The sequence below is a fragment of the Poeciliopsis prolifica genome, unplaced genomic scaffold (assembly GCF_027474105.1).
Source record: "Poeciliopsis prolifica strain line A6 unplaced genomic scaffold, Auburn_PproV2 SCAFFOLD002, whole genome shotgun sequence".
In the NCBI taxonomy this organism is placed as follows: Eukaryota; Metazoa; Chordata; class Actinopteri; order Cyprinodontiformes; family Poeciliidae; genus Poeciliopsis; species Poeciliopsis prolifica.
In genome coordinates this window covers 1,061,402-1,088,575 of record NW_026562377.1, presented here as the reverse complement: position 1 = coordinate 1,088,575, position 27,174 = coordinate 1,061,402, and the positions used below count along the sequence as shown (strand labels likewise).

At 46.7% G+C, this 27,174-nt stretch overlaps 1 protein-coding gene across 1 annotated transcript in view; it reads right to left on the bottom strand.

Moving 5' to 3' along the window:
• Positions 1-26,859, bottom strand: part of kifap3a (kinesin-associated protein 3a) — a 31,556-nt gene extending 4,697 nt beyond the window's left edge. The window contains exons 1-20 of the mRNA XM_055060303.1: positions 26,838-26,859; positions 25,985-26,166; positions 25,172-25,303; positions 24,594-24,739; positions 24,464-24,522; positions 24,253-24,391; positions 21,334-21,433; positions 21,051-21,175; positions 20,874-20,972; positions 20,597-20,775; positions 18,306-18,468; positions 14,960-15,060; positions 10,636-10,741; positions 10,450-10,562; positions 10,206-10,371; positions 9,416-9,541; positions 2,996-3,094; positions 2,824-2,909; positions 851-1,067; positions 680-770 (exon numbers count right to left, since the gene is read on the bottom strand). Coding sequence (XP_054916278.1) covers positions 680-770; positions 851-1,067; positions 2,824-2,909; positions 2,996-3,094; positions 9,416-9,541; positions 10,206-10,371; positions 10,450-10,562; positions 10,636-10,741; positions 14,960-15,060; positions 18,306-18,468; positions 20,597-20,775; positions 20,874-20,972; positions 21,051-21,175; positions 21,334-21,433; positions 24,253-24,391; positions 24,464-24,522; positions 24,594-24,739; positions 25,172-25,303; positions 25,985-26,007 — 2,270 coding nt within the window. The 5' untranslated portion in view covers positions 26,008-26,166; positions 26,838-26,859. The remainder of the gene's footprint in view (positions 1-679; positions 771-850; positions 1,068-2,823; positions 2,910-2,995; positions 3,095-9,415; positions 9,542-10,205; positions 10,372-10,449; positions 10,563-10,635; positions 10,742-14,959; positions 15,061-18,305; positions 18,469-20,596; positions 20,776-20,873; positions 20,973-21,050; positions 21,176-21,333; positions 21,434-24,252; positions 24,392-24,463; positions 24,523-24,593; positions 24,740-25,171; positions 25,304-25,984; positions 26,167-26,837) is intronic.
• Between the last annotated feature and the right edge of the window lie 315 nt (positions 26,860-27,174).

The following is a 27,174-nucleotide window of genomic DNA, read 5'->3' as shown; positions in this document are numbered from 1 at the left end:
AATGGGATTCGGAATGGAGTGGGTAGATCCACTGGAGCCGTGGAGGCGGCCGGAGAGTGTTTGTTCTCAAAGCTTCTCAGAGGGTGGAGCGATGCCTTCAGGGACCGGCCCGATAACCCGGGTCAGCCGGCAGGGGAACCGGCGCCGGTCAGAGGACGGGATAAAGGGAAGCAGGCGGAGTTCAGTGCTTCCTAACGAACACGCCCGGAGTTTCAGGCGGGATTAGGGACATACGATAAATCGGCATTAACATCGGAACCGGCCCGATAAGTAAAACCGGATCTGGTTATGTGCTGTGATGCCACAGTTACCTTGAACACGTAATTTTGATCGGATTATTGATCAATCCCTGCTGATCATTCTGAAAGTAACTCATTTACATTCTGGCCCCGCCCCCTCTGTGAGCCAGAAGTGCTTTAATTTCCTCCACCACATCCTGCCTGACCCACTTCTTCTACTCTCCTCCACCCTGGTTTGTACTTTGACTAGGCCATGCTGTGACTCCAAGGTTTGTTCAAACTCGATTTTGGAAGCTCAATAGTTCAGGGATCAGCAGGGATCTATAATATTGATAATATCGATTAGCGATATAAACAGCGGATCTTAGTATTGGCCCTGAGTTCCCATCATGCCTCTCTGTTTCGGAAACGTTGGACCGTCGGCTCGGCTTGTTCAATACCTGCTCAGGTTTTCCGCCTCTCCCAGCTCATCGCTCTGGATCTCTGCGTAGAAACCAGGGCTGACGGATCCGTCTCCGGAGAGAATCCCGTCTGAACGACACGACACACTGAGACCCCAACCGACCCGAACCGACCCTGGGGTTCGGTCCCACTCGGGGCTCTCAAGGTACCTGCGGCGTAGAACAGGTCCGGCCGCTCCAGCACGGCCCGGTTCCCGCTGAAGGGCTCGTCTCCGAACAGGAAGGGCTCGTCTCCGAACAGGAAGGGCTCGTCTCCGAACAGGAAGGGCTCGTCCGGCGGCCGGTTCTCCACCATCTCCAGCCACTGGCTGTTGTAGAAGCAGAATTTGGCCGTCTGGATCTTCCTGGCCCACTCCAGGTCGTATTCCTGAGGAGAGGCGAAGCGGGACAGACATGACCGCTACAGTTCAGGATGTTTGGACTCCAAACACTTTCATCTCATTGGTGACGTTAGTGTGAAAATTCATTTTCCACAACAATCATGTCAGCCATCTTGAAAAATCCCAAAATTATTGGTATGATTTCTATGGGTCCAGTTAGCTGAGATTTGACTCTCAAAGTATTAATCTGTGATAAAATCCTTACAAGCCTCCAGTGTTCAGTTTCTGTTTCTGCTGAAATATTTTGTTTCCCTGCAGCTTCAATACTCCGAACCTCAGTCTTCATCATCATCATCATCACCATCATCAGGAGCTGAGCCAGCGGCGGCGCTGGGGTTAGCGACACTGATCGGTTATTGATCAGCAGTATGAGCTCGTCTACTTCCTGTTTTCTCCATAAATCTGCGATGTAATCAGCTGCTCTGATCAAAGGTGAGTCTGTCTGTCTGTGTGTGTGTGTGTGTGTGTGCGTCTGTCTGTGTGTGTGTGTGTGTGTGTGTGTGTGAGTGTGTGTGTGTGAGTGTGTGTGTGCGTCTGTCTGTCTGTGTGTGTGTGTATGTGTGTGAGTGTGTGTGTGTGTGTGTGTGAGTGTGTGTGTATGTGTGAGAGTGTGTGTGTGTGTGTGTGAGTGTGTGTGTGTGTGAGTGTGTGTATGTGTGAGAGTGGGTGTGAGTGTGTGTGAGTGTGTGTGTGTTTTCCCCCATGACGGCGCCGTCGGCCCCTGACACACTCCAGACGCCCCCTGCTTGCCTCTCATGTGCAAATCGCCTCCCTGATCAGTTAAATGAAACACTTCCTTCGGTCCGATTGGCCGCCTGGTTTTGGTCTCAAATAATTTCGCTGATCGGAGGTCTGGCAGCGCTCACGCTGCGGCTGGCAGCGAACCGCAGCCGTCCATCACCGCCTGGTCTGCGATCTGATGGACGGACGGTCAAACATCAGCAGAATCTGCTAAGATATTAAAAATATCTAACATTTATGATTTTATTAAGAAAACAAAATGAATCAAGTTTCAGACGAGAAGATTTGATTTCCTGTTTCTCTCTCAGAAAAACCTGGACGACTGAGGATCTATAGTTTGATCATTATTTATCAATAATGATCAAAATAACAGCTTAAATCGGATGGTTAGATAATCAATAACAGATTAAAAACAATAAATATTTCTGCAGTTCAGCTGACATATCCAATTATTTCATACATTTGCTGAATTAAAATGTTGCTTATTTTCTCAGTATTTTGGTTTTGATTAAAATAAAGTTAATTAAGTACAGATCCTGTGACTAGCACAATAAAAACTCTAATGGAGTCCATCCCAACAGCATTAACAACAGGAGGAACATTCACTAATCGATCAAAAGAAAACAAAATAAAAAGTCAGAGACTTGACTTGGACTTGTGGAAAATTACTTTAGTTTTTGTTCATCATGCTTTTATTTTGGTGGGGACTCGTTGATAACATCCTGGTTCTGCTTGCAGCAGAAAAATAAAGATCATGACATGTTTTCTGTTCTGCTCAGAGCCTTCAGGAGGTGAGGAAGACTCTGAAACCGATGAAGAGTCCAAGAAAAGAAGGATTTTAGTGACCACACATAAAAATGAGCTCCGAATAGAAACCAGACCCTGATAAAACCCAACCGAACCTGAAAAACTATCAGAACTCATGTCTACGATTTAATGATCGTCATTTACACACTGCGTCCTCCTCCAGCAGGGGGAGCCGTCCCTGCAGGCGCCACTCACCGCTATGATGTCCAGGGTGCTGTCACACACTCTGCGGATGGCCGCGTTGCCGTCGTGCATCAGGTCAACGAAGTACGCCGGAGCCTCTGGTGTCGGGAGTAAAGGAGAAGATTTCCTGCAACGCCATGAGGGTGAATGAGGATGAATTACTCCAGCGCACAGCGAAGGATACGCGTGTCTTTGATGATGATGTCTCTGGTCGTCTTGTGGAACGCCATCTGGTAGAAGACGTAGAGAATCTGGCAGACAAACTCGTCGTCCTCCTGTTGGGCTGAAACGGGAAAAACACTCCAGTCTCCAGGGAACGTTTATCAAGACCACCAAACACTAGAACAACCATCACATCACCACCAAACACTAGAACAACCATCACATCACCACCAAACACTAGAACAACCATCACATCACCACCAAACACTAGAACAACCATCACATCACCACCAAACACTAGAACAACCATCACAACACCACCAAACACTAGAACAACCATCATATCACCACCAAACACTAGAACAACCATCACAACACCACCAAACACTAGAACAACCATCACATCACCACCAAACACTAGAACAACCATCACAACACCACCAAACACTAGAACAACCATCATATCACCACCAAACACTAGAACAACCATCACATCACCACCAAACACTAGAACAACCATCACATCACCACCAAACACTAGAACAACCATCACATCACCACCAAACACTAGAACAACCATCACAACACCACCAAACACTAGAACAACCATCATATCACCACCAAACACTAGAACAATCATCACATCATCACCAAACACTAGAACAACCATCACAACACCACCAAACACTAGAACAACCATCATATCACCACCAAACACTAGAACAACCATCACAACACCACCAAACACTAGAACAACCATCACATCACCACCAAACACTAGAACAACCATCACAACACCACCAAACACTAGAACAACCATCATATCACCACCAAACACTAGAACAACCATCACATCATCACCAAACACTAGAACAACCATCACATCACCACCAAACACTAGAACAACCATCATATCACCAAACACTAGAACAACCATCACATCACCACCAAACACTAGAACAACCATCATATCACCACCAAACACTAGAACAACCATCACATCACCACCAAACACTAGAACAACCATCATATCACCACCAAACACTAGAATAACCATCACATCATCACCAAACACTAGAACAACCATCACAACACCACCAAACACTAGAACAACCATCATATCACCACCAAACACTAGAACAACCATCACATCATCACCAAACACTAGAACAACCATCATATCACCAAACACTAGAACAACCATCACATCACCACCAAACACTAGAACAACCATCATATCACCACCAAACACTAGAACAACCATCACATCACCACCAAACACTAGAATAACCATCACATCATCACCAAACACTAGAACAACCATCATATCACCACCAAACACTAGAACAACCATCACATCACCACCAAACACTAGAACAACCATCATATCACCACCAAACACTAGAACAACCATCATATCACCAAACACTAGAACAACCATCACATCATCACCAAACACTAGAACAACCATCACATCATCACCAAACACTAAAACAACCATCATATCATCACCAAACACTAGAACAACCATCATATCACCACCAAACACTAGAACAACCATCACAACACCACCAAACACTAGAACAACCATCATATCACCACCAAACACTAGAACAACCATCACATCACCACCAAACACTAGAACAACCATCACATCACCACCAAACACTAGAACAACCATCACATCACCACCAAACACTAGAACAACCATCACAACACCACCAAACACTAGAACAACCATCATATCACCACCAAACACTAGAACAATCATCACATCACCACCAAACACTAGAACAACCATCACATCATCACCAAACACTAGAACAACCATCACATCACCACCAAACACTAGAACAACCATCACAACACCACCAAACACTAGAACAACCATCACATCACCACCAAACACTAGAACAACCATCACAACACCACCAAACACTAGAACAACCATCATATCACCACCAAACACTAGAACAACCATCACATCATCACCAAACACTAGAACAACCATCACATCACCACCAAACACTAGAACAACCATCATATCACCAAACACTAGAACAACCATCACATCACCACCAAACACTAGAACAACCATCATATCACCACCAAACACTAGAACAACCATCACATCACCACCAAACACTAGAACAACCATCATATCACCAAACACTAGAATAACCATCACATCATCACCAAACACTAGAACAACCATCACCACACCACCAAACACTAGAACAACCATAATATCACCACCAAACACTAGAACAACCATCACATCATCACCAAACACTAGAACAACCATCACATCACCACCAAACACTAGAACAACCATCATATCACCAAACACTAGAACAACCATCACATCACCACCAAACACTAGAACAACCATCATATCACCACCAAACACTAGAACAACCATCACATCACCACCAAACACTAGAACAACCATCACATCACCACCAAACACTAGAATAACCATCAATCATCACCAAACACTAGAACAACCATCATATCACCACCAAACACTAGAACAACCATCACATCACCACCAAAACTAGAACAACCATCATATCACCACAAACACTAGAACAACCATCACATCACCACCAAACACTAGAACAACCATCACATCATCACCAAACACTAGAACAACCATCACATCATCACCAAACACTAAAACAACCATATATCATCACCAAACACACTAGAACAACCATCATATCACCAAACACTTAGAACAACCATCATATCACCACCAAACACTAGAACAACCATCACAACACCACCAAACACTAGAATACCATCATATCACCACCAAACACTAGAACAACCATCACAACACCACCAAACACTAGAACAACCATCATATCATCACCAAACACTAGAACAACCATCACATCATCACCAAACACTAGAACAACCATCACATCACCACCAAACACTAGAACAACCATCACATCACCACCAAACACTAGAACAACCATCACATCATCACCAAACACTAGAACAACCATCATATCACCAAACACTAGAATAACCATCACATCATCACCAAACACTAGAACAACCATCACATCACCACCAAACACTAGAACAACCATCATATCACCACCACACACTAGAACAACCATCACATCATCACCAAACACTAGAACAACCATCATATCACCACCAAACACTAGAACAACCATCATATCACCACCAAACACTAGAACAACCATCACATCACCACCAAACACTAGAACAACCATCATATCACCACCAAACACTAGAACAACCATCACATTACCACCAAACACTAGAACAACCATCACATCATCACCAAACACTAGAACAACCATCACATCATCACCAAACACTAGAACAACCATCATATCATCACCAAACACTAGAACAACCATCATATCACACCAAACACTAGAACAACCATCACAACACCACCAAACACTAGAACAACCATCATATCACCACCAAACACTAGAACAACCATCACATCACCACCAAACACTAGAACAACCATCACATCACCACCAACACTAGAACAACCATCACATCACCACCAAACACTAGAACAACCATCACAACACCACCAAACACTAGAACAACCATCATATCACCACCAAACACTAGAACAACCATCATCATCACCACCAAACACTAGAACAACCATCACATCATCACCAACACTAGAACAACCATCACATCACCACCAAACACTAGAACAACCATCACAACACCACCAAACACTAGAACAACCATCACATCACCACCAAACACTAGAACAACCATCACAACACCACCAAACACTAGAACAACCATCATATCACCACCAAACACTAGAACAACCATCACATCATTACCAAACACTAGAACAACCATCACATCACCACCAAACACTAGAACAACCATCATATCACCAAACACTAGAACAACCATCACATCACCACCAAACACTAGAACAACCATCATATCACCACCAAACACTAGAACAACCATCACATCACCACCAAACACTAGAACAACCATCATATCACCAAACACTAGAATAACCATCACATCATCACCAAACACTAGAACAACCATCACAACACCACCAAACACTAGAACAACCATAATATCACCACCAAACACTAGAACAACCATCACATCATCACCAAACACTAGAACAACCATCACATCACCACCAAACACTAGAACAACCATCATATCACCAAACACTAGAACAACCATCACATCACACCACAAACACTAGAACAACCATCATATCACCACCAAAACACTAGAAAAACCATCACATCACCACCAAACACTAGAACAACCATCACATCACCACCAAACACTAGAATAACCATCACATCATCACCAAACACTAGAACAACCATCATATCACCACCAAACACTAGAACAACCATCACATCACCACCAAACACTAGAACAACCATCATATCACCACCAAACACTAGAACAACCATCACATTACCACCAAACACTAGAACAACCATCACATCATCACCAAACACTAGAACAACCATCACATCATCACCAAACACTAGAACAACCATCATATCATCACCAAACACTAGAACAACCATCATATCACCAAACACTAGAACAACCATCATATCACCACCAAACACTAGAACAACCATCACAACACCACCAAACACTAGAACAACCATCATATCACCACCAAACACTAGAACAACCATCACAACACCACCAAACACTAGAACAACCATCATATCATCACCAAACACTAGAACAACCATCACATCATCACCAAACACTAGAACAACCATCACATCACCACCAACACTAGAACAACCATCACATCACCACCAAACACTAGAACAACATCACATCATCACCAAACACTAGAACAACCATCATATCACCAAACACTAGAATAACCATCACATCATCACCAAACACTAGAACAACCATCACATCACCACCAAACACTAGAACAACCATCATATCACCACCACACACTAGAACAACCATCACATCATCACCAAACACTAGAACAACCATCATATCACCACCAAACACTAGAACAACCATCACATCATCACCAAACACTAGAACAACCATCATATCACCACCAAACACTAGAACAACCATCATATCACCACCAAACACTAGAACAACCATCACATCACCACCAAACACTAGAACAACCATCACATCACCACCAAACACTAGAACAACCATCATATCACCAAACACTAGAACAACCATCATATCACCACCAAACACTAGAACAACCATCATATCACCACCAAACACTAGAACAACCATCATATCATCACCAAACACTAGAACAACCATCATATCACCACCAAACACTAGAACAACCATCATATCACCACCAAACACTAGAACAACCATCATATCACCACCAAACACTAGAACAACCATCATATCACCACCAAACACTAGAACAACCATCATATCATCACCAAACACTAGAACAACCATCATATCACCACCAAACACTAGAACAACCATCATATCATCACCAAACACTAGAACAACCATCATATCACCACCAAACACTAGAACAACCATCATATCATCACCAAACACTAGAACAACCATCATATCACCACCAAACACTAGAACAACCATCATATCACCACCAAACACTAGAACAACCATCATATCACCACCAAACACTAGAACAACCATCATATCATCACCAAACACTAGAACAACCATCATATCACCACCAAACACTAGAACAACCATCATATCACCACCAAACACTAGAACAACCATCATATCACCACCAAACACTAGAACAACCATCACAACACCACCAAACACTAGAACAACCATCATATCATCACCAAACACTAGAACAACCATCATATCACCACCAAACACTAGAACAACCATCATATCACCACCAAACACTAGAACAACCATCATATCATCACCAAACACTAGAACAACCATCATATCATCACCAAACACTAGAACAACCATCATATCACCAAACACTAGAATAACCATCACATCACCACCAAACACTAGAACAACCATCATATCACCACAAAGAAGCAAAACTTTGGTGGTCAGAATAGATCTCAGTTTTTCAGTTGTAGAAAAACTTTGGAAATTAAAAAATTGGCCTAAAAAACTACTTCGAAAGTTTTTTTTTCTCAAATATTTCTGAAATAAATCTAAAAATTTCAGAGATTTTTCTAGCAAATTTTGGACTTTTCAAACTCTGGATTTTTCTTTTTTGGGAGAAATTTACTGCCAAAGAACTGCTTTCCTTTCTTTCTGCATTGGCTCTGAAACATCTGTGTAAAACCTGAAACTGCAATTTCTGAAAAGACGTCATGAGCATCGCCTGCAGAGTTTAAACTCCTCCTGCCAGTAAACAGCAGGAGGTGAAACCTGACAGGAAGAAGAAGAGTCAGCGACTCACCGTTGAGGAGATCGATGAGAGCAGGAATGATGCCGGATTTGGCCAACATGGCGGCACAAGAGTCGTCCATGGAGACGGTGCCGATCAGGATGACGACCTCCAGGATGAGGTCGTCCTCAGCAGAGCCTGTTGGGAAACGCAGCGTCAGCAGGAAACGTGTGAACTCTAGACGCTCAACAGCTTCAGCCCGATTCTTCCTGCTGCGGCTCCATGTTTCTGCTAAACGAGGCCAAAATCTAAATCATTTCTTACTGAACTCCAGGTTTGCTTTTAGTGTTTTGGAGCCTCCAGCTCTTATTTTGGAGGAATGAAGGAAGAAGAGCAGAGAACGAAGGAAGAGATGCAGCAGATGGTCCGGGAATCGAACCGCCGGCCGCCGGGTTGAGGCCTGCAGCCTCTGCTCCACTGCGTTCCTCCACATTTCTTTCTAGATGCTTTGGGTTGACAGGGAGCAGCCTGGTAGCAGAACCACATCTCCTGACCTCTGACCTTTCACCTAAAACTGTTTCTCTCCAGTGCCCAGAAGGTTGTTCAGTTTTTTAATATTCTGGATAAAGTAAAATAGAGAAACGTTTGTAATCCTCCGGACCGTCTGGACCCTGAACGCAGCGCGACCTCCAGACCTTCCCTCTGGCCGGCATCCAGTGAACTCAGGACAGATGAAAGCGGGGTCAGAGGTCACCGACAATCAAAGCTCCAGATAAGGAGGGAAGCCGTGGCTCTTCTCCATCCTCAGCCGACTCCTGACTGATAACCGGGCCCGAGCGATGGCAGCCGGAGGCTTCAGTACCTGGCTTCAGGCGCCGCTTTAGGTACGGAACCAGGCCGTACTCCCTCAGAACCAGCTCCCAGTCCAAGTCCGGGATGGTCAGGTTGGCCAGCGTTCCCAGACACTCGATCACAAACTCTTCGGCCTCGTCTTCGCGGATCTGGGCCGCCAGGTCGCCAACGTGGTCCTGCAGAGACCAGACGGAGACAAAACATCTAACCGGGACTCGGGCGCTGCAGCGCCGCCGACGGACACGGAAACGGACCAGGAACAGGTTCTTGGTGGGTCCACCATGTTGAGACAGGTTCCTGATCACCTTCATCACCAGAACGTCCTTCAGCTTCAGAGCCCGGTTCATCAGCAGCTTCAGGCCGTTCCCTGGGCAGGAGGAGACAATGGGACCTGATCAGTCGGTTCCGGTTCATCGGTTCTGATGGTCGGCAGCTCAAACCTTCACAGAAGAGCAGAGCGTTGCTCCAGTTGGCAGCCAGGTTGATGCAGAGCGAGACGAGCTCCACGTCCAGCTGCTCCTCACCGCCCAGCATGATCTTCATCAGCTGCCAGACAACAACCACCATCATCATCATCATCATCATCATCATCATCATCATCATCATCATCATCATCATCAGTTCAGGTAGATGCTTCATCAATCCTGAGCTCATCTGAGTCAGAACCAGCCAATCACAGAAGACGTCAGATCTGAACATTGAAATTTTGGAGTCCCAGCCCAAAAGGTAAACTTGGCCCAATTACAGCTTAACTCCAGTTCTGAACCCAGAACAGGGCGGGGCTGTGCGTGCAGGGGGCGGGGCCTAAATGGGCCGGGGCTGGGCGTGCAGGGGGCGGGGCCTAAATGGGGCGGGGGTGAAGAAACAGATAAAACAGAAACTCCTGAGCAGGATTCACTTTTTATCTTCCTGATTCAGTCAGAAGGATTCTGATTGGCTGGTGCAGATTAGCTCCGCCCACCAAACAAAGCTAAACTCTGTTTTCCCATCAAGAAGACAACTGCTCCACCGAGATCTTTAAACATTGAAAAAATTATTCTGTCATGTGAACAGCTGAGAGAAGAGAGAGAAAAAGACACAAAAAAGAATTTCTATTATCAGAATATCTAAAACCTTAAACATGTCAGACTGAACTCAGGGTTTAAAGATAACATATGAACTAGTAAGCAAGGTGAGTATTTTATCATGATATAAATTTTGATTTACCCTGAAATCAGATTTCAGTGAAAGACATTCAAACTCCTGAACCGACACTGATCATATTTTCTGCTGCTGCTTCCATGAGAGCATCAACATATATCCATCAACTCAAAACTATAATTAAATGTTGTTAATGTGATCGGTTAATGCTAAATGTATCTGACGTCCTGGTTTTTATCATCTTGAATAAACCCTGCAGGTCTGAGTCTGACGGATGAATCCAGGCTGAGTTAGCTGCAGCTAGCTGCACTAATCCAGCAGGAATCAATATCCCCAATATTCACGACTCATCAGTAATCTGATCCAAACGACAAAAGACAACGCTGGAGGTTCCAGAGTTTTATAATAATAACTGATCATAACCTCCACAGTTTAATAAATTACCGGTTAATGAATCATCAGACTGCAGCTCTAAAGGAATCAGTCAGAGTGAATCAGTTCCTGGTTCTAGTTCAGTAGAAATGTGATAATTAAAGCTGGACGTGTTGAAGATCTGCAGCTGAGACTGTCAGTTCATGTTAGCTAACTATGCTAGTTCACGCCTTATGCTAGTTCATGCTAGCACCATATGTTAGTTCATTATGCTAGTTTATGCTAGCGCCTTATATTAGTTCACGCATTATGCTAGTTCATGCTAGTGCCATATGCTAGTTCATGCTAGCGCCTTATGCTAGTTCATGCTAGTGCCTTATGCTAGTTCATGCTGGCGCATCATGCTAGTTCATTATGCTAGTTCATGATAGCGCCATATGTTAGTTCATTATGCTAGTGCCTTATGCTAGTTTATGCTAGCACCTTATACTAGTCCACGCTAGTGCATCATGCTAGTTCATTATGCTAGTTCATGTTAATCCTCCCATCTGTCCACCCGTCCCTCTGTCTGATTTAACATTAAACAGGAAAGGCTTTGAGCTGAGAGGTGGAGGAGGAGGTGGAGGTTTGGAGGAGGTGCAGCTCTTCCCTGTGAGGAGCTGAGCATCAGGAGCGTCGGCGGGGCCGGGGTTAGGTATCACATACCGGGGGCCCCGGATCCCAAATCAGCCTCGTCTAGACTCTCTGGCACCTGCGTCTGCTCATTTACCGCAGACGGCCACCGGGGGCCGCCGGGGGCCCGCAGCCTGCTCCGCCTCCGCTGCTGCTCCTGGACGGTGACCCCATTGAAGGGGTGGGGGGGTCAGACCAGTGAGAAGTGGCCGAGCCTCGGAGGAGGAAAGGTGGGAACAGAAGTTTATGTTTTCACACCTGGACGGACCTGCTGAGTCAGCAGAGACTTTCTGGGACTAAAGTCAACAATAAGGCAGAAAACATGTTTACGGGGTTTTAAAAGTATTCATGACCTTTGAACCTCGATGTTTGTTTCACTTTACAAACACAAACAGAAGGAAAAGTGTGTCCTCCCCCATTTCTCTCCTTCCAGTCAAAGACATTATGGACTGGGTTAGAATGGCCTAGTCAAAGTCCAGACCTTAATTAGGGACGATATAGACTCAGAAGTTTAATCACAATATTTTGTTGTTATAATAAAAGTTGGAACAACGCTCCCATCCGTAACGCATGTCTTTAGGACACCAGTCAGGTTTATATCGGTAAACTGAACAACATGACTGCATTTCCACTTTTATTGGAATTTTATCGATGCTTTAATTAAACAAACACGGGAGAGAATAAAAGAAAGCTATGAATCCCCACAGTAAGGACTGTTAAAGTGTTTTAAATATTATTCATTGAAAATTACCACAAAAAAAAAAACAATAAATCAAAATACTTAGAAAAAATGTTAATGATGTGATAAATGTGCATCCTTGACCTGAATCCCACTGGGAATCAGTAGAAATGGTTGAAACTGATGATTTCAGACGTGTTTCATGGAAGCAGAACCTTCAGAAGACGACAGAGTCGATGGAGGAAAACATCTGCAGAAAACTGATTCAGGAAGCTGAAGGTTTATTTCCCACGTTAATAAAATCTGGTTCTTCACATTAAACCTGTCATATTATCAGATGAAAGCTCCTCGATTTTTCCTCCATATCATATTTCTCACACCTCAGAGATTCTGAAAGCATGAAAAAAAATCAAGTAAAATGAAAACATTCAGGTCATAAAACTTAATGAAGCTAACAGTTAAACGTATTAATCCATAACGTCTGTAAATGAGGCTCAATCAGCTGCTAACGTCCAACGATCTGATCGGTTTGGTTGGGCTGCAAACAAATACAATTATCACTCATTCATGTTCGATCCTCTCTTCAGGATCATGTGTTCATCTTTATGCTCCCCAAAGAAGAGAACTAAATTAAAGAAAGAAAAAAAAAGCAAATCTAATTTTGAAGGAGGTTTATTATAACAGATCTATAATTTCTAAATGATTTCTAAATTTTACTCTCCGTCTTCAGACTAAAACTAAAAGTCTGAGGATCTCAGCTGTGGATGTGAGAAAAAACATTCATCTCTTTCATTTAGTCCAAGTCTCTCAGCAGGATCAGTGAGAGCGAGGAAGGCGGGGCCGAGGTCAGAGGTCACATCCTGGTCACGCTGCCGAGGTTCTGATCTGCTGCCGACTCGACCTTCTGAACAAACAGCAGAGCCTCACATCCACATCTGGACAGCATTTACACTCAATCCCAGCAAGCTAACGCCGCGCGGCGCCGACCAATCGGCTGACAGGAGAGGAGCCGGCGACCGGGTCGGCTGGCAACCGGGTCGGCCGGGTCAGGAGGGAGCGCCCGCAACGCAGCGACTGACGCTCCAAAACTCCCAGCAAATCAGCCTGAGGGGGAAACTTTGTTTTCCCACAGAGCGAATCTGATTCTGGGCTGATCTGGATCAGAACCGCAGACAGAACCTGGACAAATGTCAGGGCGGGTTCCTTCTCTCTCAGCCGATTGTAAATAATTTAGGTTATAAGACGGGTTGATTTTTAAAAGTCAAACTTTCACCATGTTATTAATACACTTATAAATGTCATAGATTAAAAAACTTCATTAGAAACATAATTATTAATTTTATGCATTAAAATTAATTTTATTTTATCAAGGAAAATATTTAGCATGACTTTAAATATTCAGATCAAAACTAAATATTTAGCCTTCTACCAACAAATATAATTAGCAAAATCAATAATTAGATTCAAACCAAATAAAATAATCTTGTTAAATATTTACTTTGCTAACTAATCTGTAAAATAAATAACTAGATGTTTAGCTAACTAACTAAATATTTGGTGTGCTTGAATTTAAATATCTAGTTTGAAGCTGGGATTAGCTGTAAATATTAGGTCAGAGCTAAATATTAATGCTAATTTGTCAATTTGTTTTTGGAAGTGGACTATCAAAATAAAAGCCGGGTCTTACAAGCTGCTATATAAACTAGATTCATTGGAAATTATTTACATTCCCCTTAAATTGCTAATCCTAAGTTTAAAGCTGATCTGTCAAACATGTCACAAGAGGAAAACGGGCCCAGAACCCGGTCAGAACCCGAACCCATGCCAGGCTCTGTTCCCTCCCATCGTCTCTAACTGCGGGCGCTTCGGTCTGCGGGCGCCTCGACGTTAGCCAGTCTTACCTGCGGTATGCAGTCGGTGTGAGCAAACACGGACTTGAATGCGTCGTCCATGCTGATGTGGTACAGGACGCACACGGCCCGCTGCCTCTGCACCTCGTCAGCTGCAACACAAACACATGCAGGAGGCGGGTCAGCCATGAATGACCGCTTGTCCCGCAACGCGCCGCAGGACGCCGCCGACCACATCCAGGAGGGGCCCACTGTTCCTTTGCAAATATCACCGGCCTGAATGGACTGTTTAACAGCCGGGGGTCGGAGGTCAACCGCAGGCGGCTGCAGCTTCTCACGGCTCTGCAGCCGACAGTAAAAAACAGAAAACTACAGTTGGCTCAAAACAAACAGTTTTTACACTTTCGACATCTTTCATCTTCACATTGGTCCTGAAGGGCTGCAGTTTGCTGCAGTTTGCTGCAGTTTGTTGCAGTTTGCTGCAGTTTGTTGCAGTTTGCTGCAGTTTGCTGCAGTTTGTTGCAGTTTGCTGCAGTTTGTTGCAGTTTGCTGCAGTTTGTTGCAGTTTGCTGCAGTTTGTTTCTTGTTGCTGTTTTCTTCATGAATTATCAAAGATAAATTAGATTCGTTCAAGCAGTGCTGCTATTTCATCAATTTAACAATTAAACAGAAGAATAGAAGCAGCTTTTATTGCCCTGCAAATGGAAAATTCAGGTGCAACTGCAGCGTCCTATTCAAACTAAAAGTTAAAAACTGAAAATAAAAAACAAGACTAACAATGATAATAGTAAAAACAATAATATGTAATAGCAAACTGAAAAGTTCAAATACTACGAATTTATTAAAAAGCAGTGGGACTCGTGATGCCCAGATCTCGTTTCCATCACAGGCAGAGAATTAAACTCCGGGACAAAAACAGACGTCGCTTCGTTTTCTTATTTTACGCTTTGATCATAAACTGTGATTTTATTTAACGCTTTAAAACCTTTGAGGATTTTCCTGGGATTGTTGAAGATTCCTGCTGAATGTTTCTCTGACAATGTTTTATCCCATTTGTGTCTGATTATTGATTATTGATCATTAGATTTGCAGAATCTTTAATGTTTAAAGCTGAGCTGCAGGGAGGTAGACAGAGACCAGACCGGACCGGACCGGACCAGACCGGACCGGACCGGACCGGCAGCTTTATGGGTTTGACCCGGAGAATTAACGGGCCTCAGAGCGCAGTCTGATGTGTTAAGAGAGCAGATTATCACCGAACCAGAACCAGCGCCCAACCACGCCCCGGCCACCGGCCTGACCCGGTTTAAACCGGTCCCTGTCCAAACGGCGGGTCAGAATCAGAACCAGATGAAGCCCAGGGAGGGAAGGTGAGTTCTGCTGTCACTTTAATTGGGAAACCAGGAGGAAGCATCAATTTTACTGCCTTTAATAAGTTTCAGTCTCAGTTTTCAGAACATCTGCTTCTCATTAGCCAGAACCAGAACCAGAACACACATTAAGGTGATTTCCCCCCTGATGGTCCGGTCGACCCGGTTCTACTGGAACCAGAACTCCACCATCTGCTCCAACTCCAGCTGCTGTGGTTCTGACCCAAACCAGACTGTTCCCCTCCTGGCCTGTGGGGGCGCTGCACCAACAACCACTGCAGGAAACGACACTAAGACCTCTGAAGACACTAAGAGCAACTTCCTGTTTCACCAGAGGAAACAAGATGGAGGCGTCAGAGTTTAGTGATTTCTCTTTAGTCTTTGGCTGAAGACCAGGAGCCATTTCTGCTGCTAACGCTAGGCTAGCATGTTAGCTTTGGTTGTATTTACCCAGAATGCCCTGCTGTAGTCCACTTCCTGGTTTTGGAGCGGATTCTGGTCATATTCAAACTGAACCAGAGTTCAGTTCAACCAGAGGTCAGAGGTCAATAAGCGTTCACACCTCACCAACAGAACCGGAGTTGGGTTAAACCGGACTGAACTGTGTGGATGGAGTCTAGACTGATGGACGGTTTACTGGGAGAGCTCCAGTTCCACCAGTGATTTAAAGCAGCGCCTGGATTAGCAGCTCTCACTGTTTCCCAGTTAGCAGCTGGAACTAACTGGTTTTAAACCAGTCGGAGACTCACACCAAGATGCTTCATCATCATCATCGCTTAATGGATGACCTGTAATTTAGGGGCGTTAAACTCACATTGATGAGATTAAACCCAGACCACTATCAGCCTTAATCCCATTAATCCCATCAGCTGGGAGTCTTCCCAGCAACCAACAGGTCCCACTTTTACAAACGAAGATGATTTATTCCTGATTTTATTGGACTGAGACAATTTAAGATCAAGTTTTATTGTATTTTAGTCCAAATTTATATTGATTATTTTATGTAGCATAAATAAATTCTACTATTTATTGTTAAGTTTTAAGTATCAGCATTTCAGAATCTATGCCATCTATATCTATGTCTGCTTCCACAGAGTCTTTAACGACCATAAGGATCCAACAGATGTTTTAAAATTTACATATAATAATAAATACAGTTTTATTTCCAGTAATATTTCATCCAGTCAGGAATGTTTCGTTTGGATAATTTTATATCAGCTTCCTGTAGAGAAAAATGTGATTTTATGGCAGAAATGTTCATATTTCTCTTGATTATGAAACCTAAAAGCATTCTGATTCTCTAAAAACTTTCTGAGGTCATATTTGTATAAAAATGATCTGTTTTCTTTTTTAAAGGGTCACATCGACATTCCTTCACATCTCCACTCTGATTGGCTCATTTTATGGTCGTTATTGATTCACGGCCTGCTGTTTGACTTGATGTAAACAGTTTTGCTGCTGTTCCTGTGGATGAAGCTGCCGCCGCTGCAGAGCTTGCTCAGCAGCGGCAGCAGACGGGTCGGACATCGCTCCGGTGTCATCCGGGGCATCACACAGGTCTTCCTTCAGGTCAGCGACGGTTTTGGACCAAACGGGAGGGGATCTGATCTCCAGGGGTCACGACCTCTCGTCAGGCCTCCTCTCCTTTCAGGAGCAGCGGTGGATGAAAGGCGGGAAGCCGGCGGATGATTGATGGCGCCGGCGTTGGCGTGCAGAGCCCAGCGGACTCTCGCTGATTCAGGCCGACCCAACAGTGTCACAACTTTGAGGCGGCGCAATATTTCAGGGAACTTCCTGCAGGACCCCCCCCCGTCTGACCCCCCCCAGTTCCCCCTTCTCCCCCGAACCTCTGAAGACTCCTTCGCTTCTCCGACTCGCTGCTACAAAAACAAGCTGAGCGCAGAGGTTCTGCCGTGTTATTCTAACAAATATATTCCGTTAATTATGTTCTGCTATCGGATCCGCCCCCGGAGACGCCGCAGAGCCCCCGCCCAGACACGATGCCCGTAACCACGGAAACCACTTACCCAGCAGAGAGGAGAGCCTGGGAACGAGGCCGACCCGGACCATCTGGCCGCGCAGCGCCGTGTCGAAGGACAGGTTGAGCAGCAGCCGACAGGTGGCGCTCTGGAGCTCCTGGTGGTCGCAGGGGAGCAGGCGGGCCAGCTTCTCCACGGCGGCCGCCTCCGCCTGGGGGGGACAGGGAGCCACGGTCAGAACACGGCAGGGCCCGGTCCAATGACCAGAAGGATTAGAACCAGGCAGGGAGGAGCTCAGCTCTGCAGCACCAGGAGGTCAACCCAACGGCTCCACAGAGCCGAGGAGGAGGAGGAGGAAGGTCAGGGCAACGAGCCTCAAGTTTAAATATCTGGAGGGCGGGAGTCCGTGAAAAAATAAAACTTTAAAATACGGCAGACAGAAGAACCACAGAGACCCAGCTGCTTCCTGTTACAGACCCAGCTGCTTCCTGTTACAGACCTGGCTGCTTCCTGTTACAGACCCAGCTGCTTCCTGTTACAGACCCAGCTGCTTCCTGTTACAGACCCAGCTGCTTCCTGTTACAGACCTGGCTGCTTCCTGTTACAGACCCAGCTGCTTCCTGTTACAGACCTGGCTGCTTCCTGTTACAGACCCAGCTGCTTCCTGTTACAGACCCAGCTGCTTCCTGTTACAGACCTGGCTGCTTCCTGTTACAGACCTGGCTGCTTCCTGTTACAGACCCGGCTGCTTCCTGTTACAGACCCAGCTGCTTCCTGTTACAGACCCAGCTGCTTCCTGTTACAGACCCAGCTGCTTCCTGTTACAGACCCAGCTGCTTCCTGTTACAGACCCAGCTGCTTCCTGTTACAGACCCAGCTGCTTCCTGTTACAGACCCAGCTGCTTCCTGTTACAGACCCAGCTGCTTCCTGTTACAAACCTGGCTGCTTCCTGTTACAGACCCGGCTGCTTCCTGTTACAGACCCAGCTGCTTCCTGTTGCAGACCCAGCTGCTTCCTGTTACAGACCCAGCTGCTTCCTGTTACAAACCTGGCTGCTTCCTGTTACAGACCCGGCTGCTTCCTGTTACAGACCCAGCTGCTTCCTGTTGCAGACCCAGCTGCTTCCTGTTACAAACCTGGCTGCTTCCTGTTACAGACCCGGCTGCTTCCTGTTACAGACCCAGCTGCTTCCTGTTACAAACCTGGCTGCTTCCTGTTACAAACCTGGCTGCTTCCTGTTACAGACCCAGCTGCTTCCTGTTACAGACCCGGCTGCTTCCTGTTACAGACCCAGCTGCTTCCTGTTACAGACCCAGCTGCTTCCTGTTACAAACCTGGCTGCTTCCTGTTACAGACCCGGCTGCTTCCTGTTACAGACCCAGCTGCTTCCTGTTACAGACCCGGCTGCTTCCTGTTACAGACCCGGCTGCTTCCTGTTGCAGACCTGGCTGCTTCCTGTTAGAAACCCGGCTGCTTTCTGTTGCAGCTGCCAGGATGATTCTGGGTTCAGTTCTGCAAACATCTGGACTTGATGCTAGTTGCATCTTTTCCCTTCAACCAGTTAATCCGGACCCAGAACCAGAACCAGACCCGGAACCAGAACCCGGTCTCTGTGGTTGCTGCCCGGTATTAGAAACTGGGCTGTTCCTCCCGTCCTGCAGGTGGAAGCGTTGAGCTGATGAACGTCTCGGCTCAGAATTGGACCTGGGTTCTGAACGGATCAGAGCGAAGCCACTGGTTCAGATGTTGCTCTGACCCGACCTGCTCCCAGTTAAACCAGTTGCTGCTACTGTGTGGGAAACCAGCAGAGCTGCTTAATCAGCTGCAGCCTGAATCAATTACAGCCGGAGTTCAGCTTCCATCTGTGCGACCCGGGTCCAGCCGCTGAGCAGAACCGTTAACCGGACCCATTAACCAACCAGAACCTTCCTGCTGGACATTTACTCTGAATCAAAGATGCAGAATAAACCGGGTCCGAACCGGGTCTGGTCCTGATAAAAACCCTCGACTGACTGAATCAAACCAATTCTGTGAATCAGAATTGGATCAAAGTTCCTCCATAATTAATCTGAACTTAACAATTTGGATTAATAAACATTAAAAATTACAAACTTTAACCAACTTACTGAAGCTTTCAGTCACTTTTACAACATCGTTTAAAGTCCAAAACAGAAATACTTTCAGGTTCAATATTTTGGTTTCAATCTGAGTCTGGATTACAGAAGTTTTCTAGAGACGACACAAGAAAAACAGTAGAAGAGAAACCCTCCGACTCTCCAAGTAGTTCCTTCTGTTTTGATCATCATGTTTAGTTTTGTTGTTTTCCTGTTGCGGTTACCATGTCGTTCTTGTTCTCCAGGAAGATGGAGAGCTTCTTGAGGAAGTTCACGGCCACCAGCAGCAGCTCCTGGTCGTCGCGCTCCAGCAGCTTCACCAGCATCTGGACGATGTTTTTGTTCCTCATCTTCAGCTCGGTCCGCGTGTCCTCGGCCAGATTCAGCAGTAGATACAGAGACACTGCAGAGACCAGGAGCAGACAGAGGTTCACCTGTCTGGGCGGGGTCATAGCTGGAGGTCAAGTTGAAGGTCACAGCGGGAGGCCTGGAGGTTTGGACCTTTGAGTAGCTTCTCCTGCTTGGCCAGCAGACTCCGGTACTTCCTCAGCGACTTGTCGAGATCCTTCCTAAGACTCTGGTTGTCGGGGAACTCGTCAGGTGAATCTCGTTAAGGAGCTCAGACCTGCGGCGGAATGTCAATCAGCTGCGCGGCTGCAGGGCGGGTTGAAAGGATATCGGCCTTCTTCTTCTTCTGCAGCTCGTCCTGCCACAACTCGCAGCGCTTCAGCTCGTGCTCCGTGATGTTCATGCAGACGGCGCCGATCTTGAAGTGGGTCACCAGCCTGTGAAACTGGGAGAAGCTGGGAAAAAAATCCAGGAATCTAAACCTGGAAGCTGCAGAGAAACTACAAGTTTACAAAGAGACGCATTCTAATCTCACCAAGTGAAATCAAACCTAACTTCTCCTGTCACTAACATATTGGTATGTGACAGCAGCGCCATGTTGTCCTGTGTTCACCTGGAGAAGCAGAAGAAGACGGAAACGATGGTGGTTGCCAGGTCAACGCTCTGCTTCCAGTCCTCTCTCAGCACTCTGGCCAGCGCTCCCAGTACCGCCTCTGAAACACAGTCAGCGACTGCGTCAGCGACTGCATCAGCGACTGCATCACCGACTGCGTCAGCGACTGCATCACCGACTGCGTCAGCGACTGCATCAGCGACTGCATCACCGACTGCGTCAGCGACTGCATCACCGACTGCGTCAGCGACTGCATCACCGACTGCATCAACGACTGCATCAACGACTGCGTCAGCGACTGTGTCAGCGACTGCATCAGCGACTGCATCACCGACTGCATCAGCGACTGCATCAACGACTGCGTCAGCGACTGTGTCAGTGACTGCATCACCGACTGCGTCAGCGACTGCATCACCGACTGCGTCAGCGACTGCGTCAGCGACTGCATCACCGACTGCATCACCGACTGCGTCAGCGACTGCGTCAGCGACTGCATCACCGACTGCATCAACGACTGCATCACCGACTGCATCAACGACTGCATCAGCGACTGCGTCAGCGACTGCATCACCGACTGCATCAACGACTGCATTAACGACTGCGTCAGCGACTGCGTCAGCGACTGCATCAGCGACTGCATCACCGACTGCATCAGCGACTGCGTCAACGACTGCGTCAATGACTGCGTCACCGACTGCGTCAACGACTGCGTCAGCGACTGCATCACCGACTGCATCAACGACTGCATTAACGACTGCGTCAGCGACTGCGTCAGCGACTGCATCAGCGACTGCATCACCGACTGCATCAACGACTGCGTCAACGACTGCGTCAATGACTGCGTCACCGACTGCGTCAGCGACTGCGTCAACGACTGCGTCAATGACTGCGTCACCGACTGCGTCAGCGACTGCGTCAGCGACTGCATCAGCGACTGCATCAACGACTGCATCAACGACTGCATCAGGGACTGCATCAACGACTGCATCAACGACTGCGTCAGCGACTGCATCAGCGACTGCATCACCGACTGCATCAACGACTGCATCACCGACTGCATCAGCGACTGCATCACCGACTGCGTCAGCGACTGCGTCAGCGACTGCATCACCGACTGCATCACCGACTGCGTCAGCGACTGCGTCAGCGACTGCATCACCGACTGCATCAACGACTGCATCACCGACTGCATCAACGACTGCATCACCGACTGCGTCAGCGACTGCGTCAGCGACTGCATCACCGACTGCATCAACGACTGCATCAACGACTGTGTCAGTGACTGCATCAGCGACTGCATCACCGACTGCATCAGCGACTGCGTCAACGACTGCGTCAATGACTGCGTCACCGACTGCGTCAACGACTGCGTCAGCGACTGCATCACCGACTGCATCAACGACTGCATTAACGACTGCGTCAGCGACTGCGTCAGCGACTGCATCAGCGACTGCATCACCGACTGCATCAACGACTGCGTCAACGACTGCGTCAATGACTGCGTCACCGACTGCGTCAGCGACTGCGTCAACGACTGCGTCAATGACTGCGTCACCGACTGCATCAGCGACTGCGTCAGCGACTGCGTCAGCGACTGCGTCAGCGACTGCATCAACGACTGCATCAACGACTGCATCAGGGACTGCATCAACGACTGCATCACCGACTGCATCAACGACTGCATCAGCGACTGCATCACCGACTGCGTCAGCGACTGCATCAGCGACTGCATCACCGACTGCATCAACGACTGCATCAACGACTGCATCAACGACTGCATCAATGACTGCATCAACGACTGCGTCAGCGACTGCATCAGCGACTGCGTCAGCGACTGCATCACCGACTGCATCAACGACTGCATCAACGACTGCATCAACGACTGCATCAATGACTGCATCAACGACTGCGTCAGCGACTGCATCAGCGACTGCATCAGCGACTGCATCACCGACTGCGTCAGCGACTGCATCAACGACTGCATCAACGACTGTGTCAGTGACTGCATCAGCGACTGCATCACCGACTGCACCACAGACTGCATCAACGACTGCGTCAGCGACTGCATCAGCGACTGCATCACCGACTGCACCACAGACTGCATCAATGACTGCGTCACCGACTGCGTCAGCGACTGCATCACCGACTGCATCAACGACTGCATCAGCGACTGCATCACCGACTGCGTCACCGACTGCATCACCGACTGCGTCAGCGACTTCATCAGCGACTGCGTCAGCGACTGCATCACCGACTGCATCACCGACTGCATCACCGACTGCATCAGCGACTGCGTCAGCGACTGCGTCAGCGACTGCATCACCGACTGCATCAACGACTGTGTCAATGACTGCGTCACCGACTGCGTCAGCGACTGCGTCACCGACTGCATCACCGACTGCGTCAGCGACTGCGTCAGCGACTGCATCAGCGACTGCATCAACGACTGCATCAATGACTGCGTCACCGACTGCATCAACGACTGCATCAACGACTGCGTCAGCGACTGCATCAACGACTGCATCACCGACTGCACCACAGACTGCATCAACGACTGCGTCAGCGACTGCATCAACGACTGCGTCAGCGACTGCATCAAGGACTGCATCAACGACTGCATCAACGACTGCGTCAGCGACTGCATCAACGACTGCGTCACCGACTGTATCAGCGACTGCATCAACGACTGCGTCACCGACTGCATCAACGACTGCGTCAGCGACTGCATCAGCGACTGCATCACCGACTGCACCACAGACTGCATCAACGACTGCGTCAGTGACTGCATCAACGACTACGTCAGTGACTGCATCAACGACTGCGTCACCGACTGCATCAGCGACTGCGTCAGCAACTGCGTCAGCATCACGGTGCTGCGTCACCGACTGCGTTAGCGTCACCGTGCTGCGTCACTGTTACCATGCTGCATCAGCTCCTCCAGGTTATCCGGGTTTTGGGCCAGCTGGAAGATGAGCGCGGCGCCATGGATCTTCTCCTGGATCTCTTCGTACAGCAGCTCCACGTACTCGTCGATGCCGCCGATGCTCGCCTCCTCCAGCTGCAACACAGGTTGACCCGGTTGACCCGGACGCTGCAGAGGACCGGCGGCGGTCAGGCGGTCGGCTCATACCTCCACTCCGGCGTACAGCGCGAAGTCCCGAGGCGAGACGTTCTTCTTCTGCTGGTTGTCTGTGGAAAAGATGGATGGGCTGAGAGCGGGATCCAGACACAGGGAGCAGGACGCGAGGCGGGTTTGGTACCGCTGCTCTGTTTCCGGTTCTGCAGGTAGAAGAGCAGCTGCTCCACCTCGGCCAGTCTGGACGGATGGATGAGTTGACATTCCTCCACCACCTTGTGGGCCAGAGAAGCCGTGTCCGTGTTGGCGTTCAGGCTCTTCAGGCGGATCCTGGGACAAACACTCGGCTCATCAAAACCAGAGACCAGATATTAAGATCCCAATCCATTCTCTCTCATTCTGTACTTTTTGCCACGTCATATGATTTATTCTACATTATATTCAGAATTTTTAACCATTAAAAAGAAATATTGTTTATTTTCCCATGTCTGGCTGAACCTGCTGTTTCTGTCAGTTTCAGTTTCTTCATTATTTCTTCATGATCTCCTGGTTTCACTGGCTGCTGAAGCTGTTGGTGTGTTGCAGTTATCAGGTTCATTTGAGATTCACTATATTTAAGATTAGGTTAGAAAAAATAAACATTTTAAGTAAATTCATCTGATTGGCCGATACTAAACCTCAGATATCAGAAGTGGAAAAGATGGATCAGTTCATCCCAAGTTAAAACTGAATCATTTCAGTTCAACACTTTCATTTCCTCACATTTTCTGACAGTCTTTTCGCTCTTCCACCACCGGTTCTCCCAGTTCTCCCAGTATGGTGGCCTCCACCTCGTACTGGACCACCAGAGCCTTCTCAGTGGGGTGGACGTCCAGAGAGCATCCCGTCACCCTCCTTCAGGCCCAGAAACACGGGAAATGGAGAGAATAAAACTCTGCTCAGATTTTAACTCCGACTGCCAGTTAAAATATTTATTTTACTCTCATAGAAATATTATGCAGCATAAACACAGCTCAATTAAATGAATGCCAATATCAGCATCGCTCTCGATGCTGAGCAAATACTCATGGGTTTTATTAAATGTTTCATTGATTCCCTCAATAAATTATATATATTTTTATTTAACCCAGGTGTTAAAAATGGCAGCAACATTAATTTCAACTTTGTACTTGTATTTAAAAAATTAAACGCGTATAAACAAGATGCAGATATGCTAAACAAAATATATAAATATAAAAAAATACTATAAATAAAATATGAAAATTTGTAGATTTACAATAAATGACAAATTAAAACGTTACATTTTAAATAGGTTCAGTTTAAGAAAATCATAAAAGTCTTAAAGGAAAGAGATTTGCAAATTAAATTAGTAAATTATTATTATTCTTAGATGCAGCAAAAAGAACAAATTAAATATTAAATATTAGGAAGAACCACGCCCCCCTGCTGCTGCCATGGCAACAGGTTTCAGGCCGCTTCTCGGAGCAAAACGAGATTTTAATAATCATATTTATATAAAGGCCTGAACTGCTGTGAGGCGGAACGCGAGCCGTGACGTCATGCTTCCGGTCTCACCTCTTCAGACAGCGCGGCTCCATGTCAGACAGGCTGAGTCCAGTTTCACCTGCAGGGACGAGCAGCAGCAGGACACGCAGACCGGATGTTGTCTGTCAGCTCAGCCTGTTGCCAGGAGGCTCACCGGAAACAGAGCGACTGGCCGCTGCTGCCCCCTGCTGGTGTGGCTGTTAGAAACACCTCTACACCCGGAAACAATAAAACCAAACGAGAACAACTGTGACGTAGAGAAAACAACGTGAGTGATTTTAGTTTTTCAGTTTCATGTTAGTTTTAGGGAAACTTTTATTCAGTGAGAGCAAAGATAAACATTTCTGCTTGGCTTGAAAATGTTCTTCAGGATTCAGAAGGAATTTCATGTCAGCCATTTTTTATTCCTGTGTGGCTCAGCAAGATGCACTGAATTTGGCTGTTGGAGAAAGAACAGCCTCTTTTAAGAATACTTAAAAATGTCTCTACCAGGATCAAAAATGATTCCTGTAAAACTTCCTCTTTCAGACTGAAGTGCGTCTGCAGAGCTGATGGATGCTGCAGACCGAGGTCAGGAGGTCAACACCAGGCCCAACGCAGCGGCCGACCTGAGGAAAGGTCAAAAGGTGTCGCTGCTCATGGCTGAGTTTGCCTCTGGCTCAGTGAGTTGGAGCCAAGCTGCAGCTTCTGCATGGCTGTACTTTAGTTCATCTGCTGTTTTATGATTCAGTGAACAAATCACTGCTGAGAAGATCTGAGAAAACAAACTGACCGAAACGTCGTCCTCAGACTGGACGTCTCTAAAGGACTAAATAACAAAGACTATACAAGTTTATTTTTTAACGTCATAGAAGACAAAGATTGATGTTTGAAATGATCAAACCATCCAGCATGGTGGTGGCAGAATCATGCTGTGGGATGTTTCTCTGCCACTAATACTCGATTGTGTTCATGATGGGATGGTTCGCACGACGTTCGCTCTCGATGCTGGGCAAAATCGTCATGGTGATTTCTCTGACCTTAAAACATAAAACATCTCCTATCAAACAAAGACAAACGTCAGAAAAGCAAAATGAAATATTTAGTTTGACTCGTTGAAGTGTTTTGTTGAAGCGGACGGTCACAGAACCGGCCCGGCGGATTGGCTCTCCTGAAAACATTTGCTGGTCTCAGCAGCAGCAGGCCATCTGTGATGTCATCGCTCTAATTTTATCCTCTGG